Source organism: Narcine bancroftii, chromosome 11 (assembly GCF_036971445.1).
Source record: "Narcine bancroftii isolate sNarBan1 chromosome 11, sNarBan1.hap1, whole genome shotgun sequence".
In the NCBI taxonomy this organism is placed as follows: domain Eukaryota; kingdom Metazoa; phylum Chordata; class Chondrichthyes; order Torpediniformes; family Narcinidae; genus Narcine; species Narcine bancroftii.
In genome coordinates, this window is record NC_091479.1 from 65,143,594 (window position 1) to 65,155,710 (window position 12,117).

The 12,117-nt window shown below is 41.4% G+C and overlaps 1 protein-coding gene across 10 annotated transcripts in view; it reads right to left on the bottom strand.

Moving 5' to 3' along the window:
• Positions 1 to 12,117, bottom strand: part of hipk2 (homeodomain interacting protein kinase 2) — a 275,596-nt gene that overhangs the window by 22,471 nt on the left and 241,008 nt on the right. For 5 of the 10 annotated variants that reach the window (XM_069903172.1, XM_069903177.1, XM_069903175.1 and 2 more), the window contains 5 exons: positions 11,003 to 11,222; positions 9,601 to 9,722; positions 8,819 to 8,961; positions 4,794 to 4,970; positions 3,559 to 3,840 (listed from right to left, as the gene is read on the bottom strand). In XM_069903172.1, the coding sequence (XP_069759273.1) occupies positions 3,559 to 3,840; positions 4,794 to 4,970; positions 8,819 to 8,961; positions 9,601 to 9,722; positions 11,003 to 11,222 (944 nt within the window). The remainder of the gene's footprint in view (positions 1 to 3,558; positions 3,841 to 4,793; positions 4,971 to 8,818; positions 8,962 to 9,600; positions 9,723 to 11,002; positions 11,223 to 12,117) is intronic. The other 5 variants (XM_069903178.1, XM_069903179.1, XM_069903173.1 and 2 more) reach the window with 3 other exon arrangements.

Here is a 12,117-nt window from a genome sequence, read left to right on the forward strand (position 1 = left end):
TGGTGCCTGCCACATTGACCACCGCCAGTGGGCTGATATCGCCTAACCGTGCATCTTGGCGCCTCACAGTTCGGCGGGCAGCAACCTCCTTGGAAGAAGACCGCAGAGCCCACCTCACTGACAAAAGGCAAAGGAGGAAAAACCCAACACCCAACCGCAACCAACCAATTTTCCCTTGCAACCGCTGAAACTGTGTCTGCCTGTCCCGCATCGGACTTGTTAGCCACAAATGAGCCTGCAGCTGACGTGGACATTACCCCTCCATAAATCTTCGTCCGCAAAGCCAAGCCAAAGAAAGATATACATTTATTAAAATAAATATTCTAGATAAAAAGTAGAGCTATGGAGAGATGCTTTAGCAGTGATTCAGCAGTCTCACTGCCTGTGGGAAGAAACTGTTGCTCAACCTGGTGGTTCTAGCTCTGATACTTGTGTATCTTTTCCCTGATGGGAGAAGCTGGAATCCCTCTTTTTCAACAATGAGGGGTGGGTGACCACAGTGATCCACTCTGCCACTTTTAAGGTCCTGAGGATTGACTTCTGATCCAATACTCTACAGCAATTGCACCACAATCTGATGCAGCCAGCCAGGACGCTCTTAATAGAACTTCTGTAGGAAGTTGACAGAATGGTGGCCAGTCGCTTTGTCTGTCTCAGCCTTCTAAGGAAGTACAATTGTTGTTGCACCTTCCTGACAAGTGAAATGTTGTGTCCAGGTTAGATAATTTCTTAAGTAGATTTTGAGGAACCTGGTGCTCTCCACTACAGAGCTATTCATCTGGTCATCCATGGTCCTCTTGAAATCCACAATCATCTCCTTCGTCTTGTCCATGTGAGACTCAGGTTGTTATTCTCGCACCATTTCACAAGATTTTCCACCTCTTCTTTGCATTTGGAATCATCGTTATTGGTGAAGACGCTGTTGAGCTAGATCTGAAATTACAGTCATGGGTCACTACGTGAGCAGAAGCAGACTGAGCACATAGCCCTAAGGTCCACCATTGCGCAGCTTGACTTTCTGCTACCAACCCAGACAGACTGCAGTCTTCTCATTAGGAAGTCCAGTATCCAGTTGCAGAGAGGGGTATTGAGTCCCAGCGAGGACAGCTTCTCCACCAGGCTCTGGGGTATGATTGTACTAAATGCCGAGCTGAAGTTAATTAACAGCAGGCTGGTGTATGGATCAGATGGGTCAGGACAGAGTGGAAGAACATACAGACATGAGGAATTAACAATGGAAATGAAGATTTTGCCACAGATTTTTTGCTCTTATTGTCGAGACTAATTGCATTTCAACTATAATGAAAATTCCAGCGCAAACATTGAAGAGGAACTTTAAATAATCCATTGGAGACATACAAAACAAGCTTACAGCACAAAAGGGTGACAAAAAATTTGGGCCGTAGGCTGCCCGTCCCTGACATATATGCAGCAAAATTCTTATTTGCTACAGCTGTACAAGTACTTTGTAATAAAAAACTACAATAGCATACTAATCTGAAGTATGAGACAATAAATACAATAGATAGATAAATAAATATTGACAGTTATCAAGCTGCAAAAAAGTGACTGCAGTAGCACAGACTGTCTTTTTGTAGTGTCGGAGCAGTCCATGGTTAGAATAATAATGGGTTAAGAGCCTGATAGTTGTTGGACAGAAACTGTTCTTGAACCTAGAGGTGTTAGTTTTCAGGCTTCTGTACCTTCTGCCCGAAGGTAGCAGTGAGAAAAGGTTGTGACCACTTTGATGGTGGTCCTGCATGATGTTGGTTGCCTTCTGGAGGTGGTGCCCTAGATAGATGTATTCATGTGGCCGCACCTACAGAACTGTGTGCAGTTTTGGTCTCCTTACTTGAGAAAGGATATACTAGTCACCTGCGTACTCCCTTATCAGATCTTTATTGATCGTGGGTACCCCATTTTGGGTTGCACAGCTAGTGGGGCTGACACCTCACAATACCAAAGACCAGTCTTGACTTCAGGTGCTGTCTCCAAGTTCTCCCTGCAACTATGTGGATCTTCTCCAGGTGCTCCAGTTTTCTTCTGCATCCCAATAGGTGCTGGTTGTTAGATTAATTGACTATTGTAATTTGCTCCTGGTGTTTAGGTGAGTGCTAGAATTTGGGCAGGGAGTTAATAAAATTATAGAGAGAATTTAAGAAAAGAATTAATATAGAATCAAATGTAATTGGATAGATGATGATCAAAATGGAATTGGGGTCTGTTTCTGTCTTGGATCTTTATCTTTCATGTAATGCTTCCATGATGCAGGTGAAGGACAACTTGCATTTCAGTATTCTGCAGCATTTGCTGTCAACAGTTAATGCTTCAGAGATTACAGATTCCAAGAATTCATTGATACCCAAACTAAGTCCAACTGTGATATTCGACCTTTTCTAGTTTTCCTTTGGTTGAGTCATTTTTACTGCATTCCAGTACTTAAAAACAATTCTGCTTCCAACTTTCATAGCCTGTTTTCTTCTGCATCTCAGATGCAAATCTTATTTCCAGGTAGGAAGCATAATTCCGTACTTAGAATCCTGTCTTAGCTCTTGACAGATGTCAAGGCAAACAGAGTGTAAGATATATAAATTGGGAAGATGGTGCAATGTACAATACCCAAATGCTTAATGAACAAGTAGAAATTGTTTTATCAGCAAATTGTTTGAAGACCAAAATAACTGAAGTCATTTAAAACCACTGTAAAATCTTCAGCACATTTTGTTTGGACCATGTAGACTTACAGGAATTCTTACATAATAATCTCCTTCCTGTGATCCATCTTTGTACATTGGAGTTGATGCTGTAGATCTCTTAAAGATCAGAATAATGCAGTTACTGATGCAGGACTCTACTCCAAGGAAATCCTAACCACTGAATAATATTGTTGCTGAGTTTGAAATGTGATCGTCAGAAAAAGCTTCAATCAGTGACTAACTGAATAATACTATTCAAGCCAAACTGCCTCATTTACATAACTAAATCAATATATCCAGCAAAGAATTTCACAGAGTGAAGTCTGCAGATGCTGTGATTATAGTGAAATACACAAAAGTGCTGGAGAAACTCAACCAGTCACACAGCATCAACAGGAAGGGTAACCAGCGTTCCATGCCTGACCCCTTTGTCAAGGTAGGAGCAAAAAGCAGGTTGGAGCCTGAAGAAAAAGGTGGAGGGAGGAGGGGAGGGAGGAAGGGGCAGAGGGAGGAGCGCAGGTTAACAGGTAAGAGGTCATTATAGGTGGAAGAGAAAAAAGGTTTTGGGGGAAGGGGATAGCTTTATTTTTTGTTTGTCTCCCAAGGTGGAGACAGAGATGAAAAAAGGGGAAGAGTTCTTCCGTAGATGCCCTGTAGGAATTTGGGGACAGGGTGGAAGTTAGCAGTAGTTTCGTTTGTTGAACTCACTATCACACATTAAATGGAATTACGTGATGTACAACACATTGAATAACGAAAAGTGTGGACCACTTTGCTATGGTAAGATGAAATAATGTTAGAGGAGGCTAATGTAAGACATGAGCACAGACCTGCTCCTCTGCTATATATTCTATTTCTTCACCTGTTGGGGACACGCTTGCGTTCTTCTTCATCATCCGTGTCACTGCTAATGGTTATGACACTGACTGCTGGGCTTGGTGTGTCAGGAATGATGATGGTTTGCCTCTGGTTCTCCTGGGTTGTGCTGGTGGCCTCTCCCCAGCCACACGTCAAGGTGTTACATGCTGGACTGTCCTGCACTACAGCACAACGAGGAGGAGTATTCTCCTTGACACGCTTCGAGCGCTGTGGTGAGTGTGAGCTGAAGCCTCGGGAAGAGGAAACTTCGTACGCTGAAGTATTCCTGTGGCGAACAAAGAGAAATGTTAAGATGTGCACGAAAAACTCCTGAGTAGTGGATCACGGTAAACATGATCCAAGGAACAAAAAGAAGCACTTACCCATGTCTATTATCAGTTTGATTTCCTTGACTTTGAAGTGTGGCTATCAATCAAATGCTGAATTTAATAACTTTGCATAAATAACATTACTAATGTCAACAGTATGTACTGCACAATGAACCTGAGATTTCTAGTCGGTCTCATTTTCCCTCAGAGGAGGGAAGTACCATTCTGATTATTACTTTCCTTTTAAAATCATGAGATTTAAATTTAATTTTCAAATGGAATTAGCTCAAGATGATTGCAGGTGGAACCCAAATGTATAAAGGATTAAGTGTTGGGCTCATTGAGGCTTTAATGAGAAATTGTGTTTTCGGTCTGGTACGTTTTAGAGAAATAGATGCCAATGGATGACGATTCCCTCGCCCCTCTCTCAATGAATTTCTCTTGTGTATGATCTGGGTCTGTTGCAGATTGTTATGATGAGCTAACAAATTCATATTTTGCTTTTACCAAGATGGTGGCAAGAAAACTAGCAGGGAAACTGGCAGAGAAGGGGAGCTATGGCCAGCAAAATATCATCCATGATCCGATTGAATTGCAGGGTAATACGCATGCTTCTAAATCAGAGTCCCTCTTCTGAGTCAGGAATTTGCCATCAACATGGACACAAGCATTCAACGAAAGGGGTGTAATATACACAACTTGGCTGCCCCATCTCCATCTTATTACTCAACAGTAATTGCACTTCATAAACACTTGCCTGCCTGAAAAGTACTTAGGGATATTCCAAGATTGTGAAAAACATTATGTATAAATAAGAACAATCTTAGGCACAGACTTAAATGACCTCAGAAAGTCAAATTCAACCATCAGAAGAATGATATTAGGTTTATAATGATATAATTGTACACACCTGGCAGAGGACTGTTGCTTGTTCTTCTTTGATGAGGAACTCGAAGTGGGCTGTTGTCTCATTACGTGAGCAACACCAATATTCAGTGGCTGGGCAGATGGCAGGGTCACATGATTTGCCAGCAGAGCCGGCTGCTGCATGATGGTGTTGTAATGGCTAGTATGTGGATGAGTATTCCTGAACAAGAGCAAGATATTATTTAGACAATCAGAATAAATAAATAAATAAGACATCTGCCACAATCATTAATTAACCTTACATACAACTGTTCTTCAGATTCAAGACAATTCAAAGGAAGTGGGGAGGAAGTGTTAATGTTCAACATGGTCAGCAATTTCCGTGACTTCTTCAAGATTTACACTGATTCACAAACTTCAGGAAATAAATTGTTCAGTATCAGACTGAGCATCTATGACAGGTGAGCCTTAAGCATAGTCATGAGTCCCTAAAAAGAGCTGAAGAAAACCAGCAGGTTATACAGCATCTATAGGAAGCAAAGAGATGTAACGAATGCATCCTATCGATAAACTGTTGTATCCTCTGACCTTTGTACCACCTGCCCTCCACTTCTTCATCCAAGTGATTCATTAAAAATGATAAAGAGTGACTGACCTTCAGACCGAATATGGTCTTTGCTTTCTGCAGGCAAGCCAATTTCAAATTCAGGAACCAAGGTTCCTTGGATCCCATGCCTCATGACTTTCTGAAGGGGCCCCTTGTCAAATACCTTACTAAAAATCCACATAGGCCACATCCACTACTTTCAACAATTTCTTGTCACTTCCTCGAAAATCTCGATTGGACTCGTGAGGCATGACCTTCCTCTCATAAAGCCATATGCTGACTATCCCTGAGAAGACTGTGCTACACTAAGTGCACGCAAATCCTGTCCCAACAAATTCTCTCCAATAGTTTACCCACCACTAATGCAAGACTCGCTGGTCTATAATTCGAGAATTCTACCTCTTACCTTTTTAAATAAGGGGACTACATTTGCCATTTTCTAATCCTCTCATATTTTTCTTTATTTAGACATTTATTACTTCTCCTATGACAAGGAAGATGCAAAGATCATTGTCAATGCCCCAGCAATCTCTTCCCTTGTTTCTTGTAATAAATTGGGGTACATTCTATCCAGTCCCAGCAACTTAACTATCTGAATATTCATACAATCCAACATTTTCTCTTTCTTGATCTCTACGTGCTCCAGAACATTAGCCTGTCCTAGACTAACCTCATATTCACCAAGGTCTCTCTCCCCAGTGAACATTAAAGTAAACATTTTGGATCTTCTCTCCCCAGTGAACATTAAAGTAATCAGTTTGGATCTTTGCTACTTCCTTTTCCTCCAGGCATGTTCCTTCCTTTTTCCATAATTGGTCCTACCCTCATTCTCATCATTCTTCTGTTCTTCATGTACGCATAGGATGCTTTAGGGTTTGCCAAGATCTTCTCATGCCCCTTTCTAGCTCTAAGATTTTTTAAGCTCCTTCCTGGTGACCATATGATTCTCATGAGCCCGGCTGATATTTGCATCCTGACTAACGCTCCCACATTTTTGGTCAACTAGAATCAGAATTTATTGTCCTGAGCAAGTCACAAACATTCACATAAATCACATGACAAAAAATAAATAATGATAGTGCCCGCAAAGTAAAAATAAGGCAGTATCTTTGGTTCATTGATCATTCAGGAATCTGATGGCAGCGGGGAGGAAGCTGTCCTTGTGCTACTGAGTGGTTGTCTTTAGGCTCCTGTTCCTTTTTCCCTGATAGTAGCAGAGTGAAGAGGGCATGGCCTAGGTCAGGGGAGTCCTTGAGGATACAGGCTGCTTTCTTAAGACACCACCTATTGTAGATGCCCTTGATGGAGTGAAGTCTGATGCCCATGTTGCCATAGGCTAAGTTAACAACCCTCAGGAGTTTTTTTCTTGTCCTGAGCATTGGCACATCTGTACCAGACAGCAATGCAACCAGCCAGATGCTCTCCATGGTACATGTAGAAATGTTCGAGAGTCTTTAGTGATGTACCACAACTCCTCCAACATCTCACTAAGTATATAGTAGCTGGTGGGCCTTCTTCGTGATTGCATTAACATGGAGGATCCAGGACAGATCCTTGGAGATATTGACACCCAGGAATTTGAAGTTCTTGGCCTTCTCCACCACTGAGCCCTTGATGAGGACTGGATCAGGTTCTCCTGACTTCCTCCTGAAGTCCACAATCATCTCCTTAGTTTTGACAAACATTGAGTGCAAAGTTGTTGGTGTGGCACCACTCAATGAGCTGATCTATCTTCCTCCTGTATGCTTCCTCCTTTATCTCACCATCTATTCCCTGTCTCAGTACAACAAAATATCCAGGACCCCATGCATGTAGTGCCTGAACATCCTCCTCATTTCTCCTGTGCATTTCCCCAAGTATACCTGTACCTTTTCCCATAGTAATTAGCTCTTCCTCAATTATACACTTTCTAATTTTTGTTCTTCCATCCTTGTGCATAGGTTTGATCAAGGACAGGGAGTTGTGGTCACTGTCTCTGAAATTCTCACCCACCAAGAATTCTGTCACCTGACCAGGTTCATTACCCATTACTAGATCAAGAAAGGACTTGCCTCTAGTCCATATCCTGTGTCAGGAATCCTTCTTGGACACACCTAACAAATTCTGCCCCATCTTAACTTCCTACACTCAGGAGGTGCCAGTCAATATTTGGAAAGTTGAAGTCTCCCATGACAACAACCGTTATTTTTGCATCTTTCCACAATCTGCCTGCTTATCCTCTTCTCGGTTTCCTGATGTCTCTTTGAGGGCCAATTTTTTACTCCCAATGGAGTATTTCTGACTTCAACTCACAAGATCTCAGTAGATGATCCCTCTACAATGTCCTCCCTTTCTGCCTCTGTTTACTACCCCTGCTTTGCAAAGCCACTCCTCCCATCTTTTATCTCTTTCCCTATCCTTTTTCAAACATCTAACACCTGGAACTTGAATAAGCCAATCCTGTCCTTGCATCATCTAAGTCTCAGTAATGGCCATGTCATGTTCATTTCTGATGAACATGTCATAATATTAGATTAGAACTGAGCCAATCAGTTGCTAGTTTTAAAGATAATTTTCAGTCTAAAGCCCATGCTGCCCAATTACACCCAATTGATCTACCACCCCAGTATGTTTTGAAAAGTGGGAGGAAACCGGAGCACTCAGAGAAAACCCCAAGACACAGGGAGAATGTACAAACTCCTTAGAGACAGCGACAGATCTGAACCATGCTCTCTGTCGCTGGCATTGTGGTAACCAGTACACTAACCGTGCCACCCATTATGGCACCAAATAGTGATACTCACCCTGGAGAAGGAAATGGGGAATGAGCGAGAAAAGTTTCTGTAGGGGTTATATTAGCTTTACAATGATTCACCTGGATGTAAATCCATAGGACAAGGGAAGATGAACGTTCAGTATATCCTCAATTATTCAACACTAAACTACCTCCAGTCATCAGTAGTGAATGACCAGTTAGCGAGCACCAGTGTCAACATTTACAGAGATGAAATGGACAAGAAAGCAGAGAAAAACTATCAGAGAAAGTGCAAAAATATACAATATTTATCCATCCATATACATCAAAATCTAAAGATTGTGACATTGAGAGTAGATATATTACAGCTGGGTCCAACTTGGCCTGTAAACCAACAAATGTAAGCAGCTTGGAGCTTAACTGACCTCCATGTTAGTAAGTCTTTAAACTCTCCTGGCCCTCATTTCTCTGGAATAAGCCAAAATGAGTTATGACACATTAGTGAAAGTGCTCATTCTGCACTGTGTGTCAGCTTTTGTGGTGTAATTGGGAAATTCCACATCTGCTAGACGTCTGATAGTCACAACACATCAAATTTAGCTTGTGTTGATATGCTATCCAGCTGTTGAAGAGCTGGCAGAAAATTATTCCATTTTAGTTGACAACTACAATAAGCCTGACTTGCTGAGTATTTCTGCATTTTCACTTTTATTTTAATCAGGCTTACCTCCAATCTGCTAGTTGCTGGGTCCCAGCCATGGTCTCTGGAAGAACAGTAGCATGCTGCATTGAGGTATGAGTGGTCACTCCTGTTAACTGCTGCCATGCTGGAGGTAAAAGAATCTGCTGGGTCCCACTAGGCCAAGTCTGCTATAAGGAAAAGAAAAAATATCCATCAATCAGTCCTTCTCAAATAGTTCAATAATGCATATCTGTGTTCCCCTTTCACTCTTTTACAGAAACATCTTCATTGCTCTGCTTCCCACCTTTCGCCATGTCCTTTCCTTTGTTTTAAGTAATTATCTCCTCTGAATCAACTACTCCATGACAAAGCATGCATGCTCCAATACTCCAAACTTTTGAAGTTTCTCCTAACCTCTTTCCATGCTCTCATTTGTAATTTTAACTTGATAATGATGATTATTATGTATTTACAGTTCTTCCTTGTTCTTGTACCAAGAGGTTCTTCAATTATGTCCAAGAATTGGAGCACTTTCTGATTCGTTCTCTGTAGCCTAAAAGAGCAGAACTGGAGCCTTCCAATACTTTCTTCATGATATTAATTGCCTTGGCACAGACTAGGAGCTACAAACTCATCATTGGTCAGTAATGTTAAACAAGTGCTATTGTAGAGACCTGCCAATTGTACACTCTTCCTAATCTTTCAGCCCCTGTGAATCACAGACAAGATCTTTTGATCTGCATGCCACAGCTCACGTTCTATCTGCTTGTAGAATTCTCTTGAAATGTTACACACTTTTGGTCACCACATCTGTAAGGACCATCTACCTGTGTTAGTAGGCCAGGTTGGATCTGAAGAGGCTGAGCTCCTGGAGCCTGTGTGACGATAGGAAGAGCATTCTCCATTCGGACTGAGTACCCAGCATGCTTGGTTGGGGATGCCTGCAATCCTATTGGCATTGATCAGCATGCATTTAAAAGGTAAGAAGAAAAAAAAAGAGATTGAAATGTCTGTAATAAATACATTCAAAAAATGATTATTTTAAGAAGCAATTTGTCCTCTCCCCCCCCCCCCCCCCCCACCCCCACCACCCCAACAAATGTCACAAGCTTCTAATATCAAAAGATACTCTAGTTTCCAACATATCTCCATTTGAGGTCTTAAGTGTTGATCCATACTTGACCCGACCCTCACCTGTATGTTTTCTACCATACTCAAGAGTTCTTCAACTCCTTTGATGCTGATGACAACTGCATAGAACTTAAAACAGGTCCCACTATTCTTTGTCAATATTTTTGTTCCACATATCTTGTAAAATGCCATCAAATGCTAGCTTTCTAAATTATTTCTGATCAGGCAATTCAATGTTTTAACCACCACGGACAAACAAGTAAAACCTGAAATCCCTCATAGATTTACATGACTGCCTTTTATTTATGTCCCAATTCTCAAAATACACCCATGAAATGATAATTCTTATCCTTATCAAACTACATCATATTTTTAAAGTTTTATTTCACTCATCAGATAGCTTTCTACAGATATTAAAAGAGCCTCCATTTTTTCAGCCCCCCTTCTCCCACAAAGGTCAGGCATCAGTGTTTGGACCCCTCTAGTCTCCTCAGTACAGCCAACCATTCTTGCTGATGGGAACATGTCATATGAATATGATGTAGGAATACCATTTCAGAACAATCGGAAAGAGTGTCATATATATTGAGTTATAAAGTTGTCTCCCTCTCCCAGGCCAACATCTCTGCTCTCAAGGACCAAGTTACACTCAGTCATCTCAATTCACATCATTCAGAAGATCAACACTTGACTTCCAAGCCAGACACACTCTTCCTAGGTCTGTTGTGGTAAAAAAAATTACTGGGCGTACAGAAGAAATTATTCAAAGATGTGCTAAAAACTTACTTAAGGAAATGCAACATTACCACTGCCTCCTAGAAATACAGCCCAAGACCACTCACAGTGAAGAAGGAACATTTAGGATGGCATTGAGAACCAAGACATTGGGAGCACAGAGAGAGAGAGATCCTGCGCAAATGGCAAAAATAGTGTGCGTAAACAATGTTTCCTCAGCCAACACCTGCTGCATCTCACCCTGACCTCATTGTCAACCTATGAATCCATACAAGAGTCATCATCGATCTCAAAACCCTCTGCCTAAGAAGAGGGCAAAGTTATCTGAGCAATGGGGTAAAAACCTCACCAAACACATCTCACCTTGAAATCCAGGTGGGCACACAATTAAGGCCTGTTGGAAGGGATCAGGTCGAGCACACAGCTGCGAGGCTCCTGACTGCAGTGGCATGCTCCGCTGGGTGACGGCTGCCATGGAAGCTGCTGAAGGCTGGTAAAGTGCAGATTGGTAGTTAAGTAAGGAGACATCAGTACTGGCAAGGGAAAGGGTGGCACTTGTGGATGTGGGAGCCAGACTGTTGGCCTAAAGGGATAACAAATGGAAATGGTAAGCACAGCTGCTTGGGAAAAGAGAAGTTAAAAGACAAACAATTTGATTTCCTGAAGAGTGAGGCACTTTTCTCCAGAATGTATATTTACTTTTTTTATTAAAAAAAAGAATAATTTGTCAAATGCATATTTATGTATCCTAATTTTATGTGAAACCTTGTATTGGGAGAACAATAAAGACACTGAAAGAAAAATCAGAAAAATCTTCAGTGTTCTTATCTGACAATATTCATGCCCAAAGAGTTGGCTATGTAATTGAAAACAAAGCTTCAACTTTCTGTTCAGTAATTTTGTGCTTGAATAGTGATGACTTGAAGGACAAATATTTGTATTCTAAATTGTGCTGTACAAATTTAAACTAACATTATAGTTGTAGTGAATAAACATCCCCACCAGAAAAGATTCATAGCTCCAGAGACCTTGGCTCAATCCTAACTTTGGCTGCAGTGAGTGTTTAGGTTCTCCTTGGTACCTCCAGTTTTGTTCCACATGCCAAAAGCATGTAGGTTGGTCGGTTAATTAGCTACTTCTAAATAGCCCAGGATGGATAGCAGGAGAATGAAGTATTAGGAGGGAGCCGTTGGTAGGACTACAAGAAAAATGTGGGATTAGTGTGGCTATATGCTTGATGATTGCCACAGATGAAGTCAGTCAGAGGGCCTGCTTCTGTACTATTTGGCTGTAAGACACATCCATCATTATAATAAGCAGAAGACTAGAATTAAAAGGTTTGTCACTGAGTTATGGTCTTATTGTCATAATACTTGACTAGAGTACATGAGGGAGCAGATCTTTCACTTCCTACCACTGAGATACAATCCCAGCACTGTCGATCAATCAATTAAAATGCTGCACTGAAGTACTGGTGG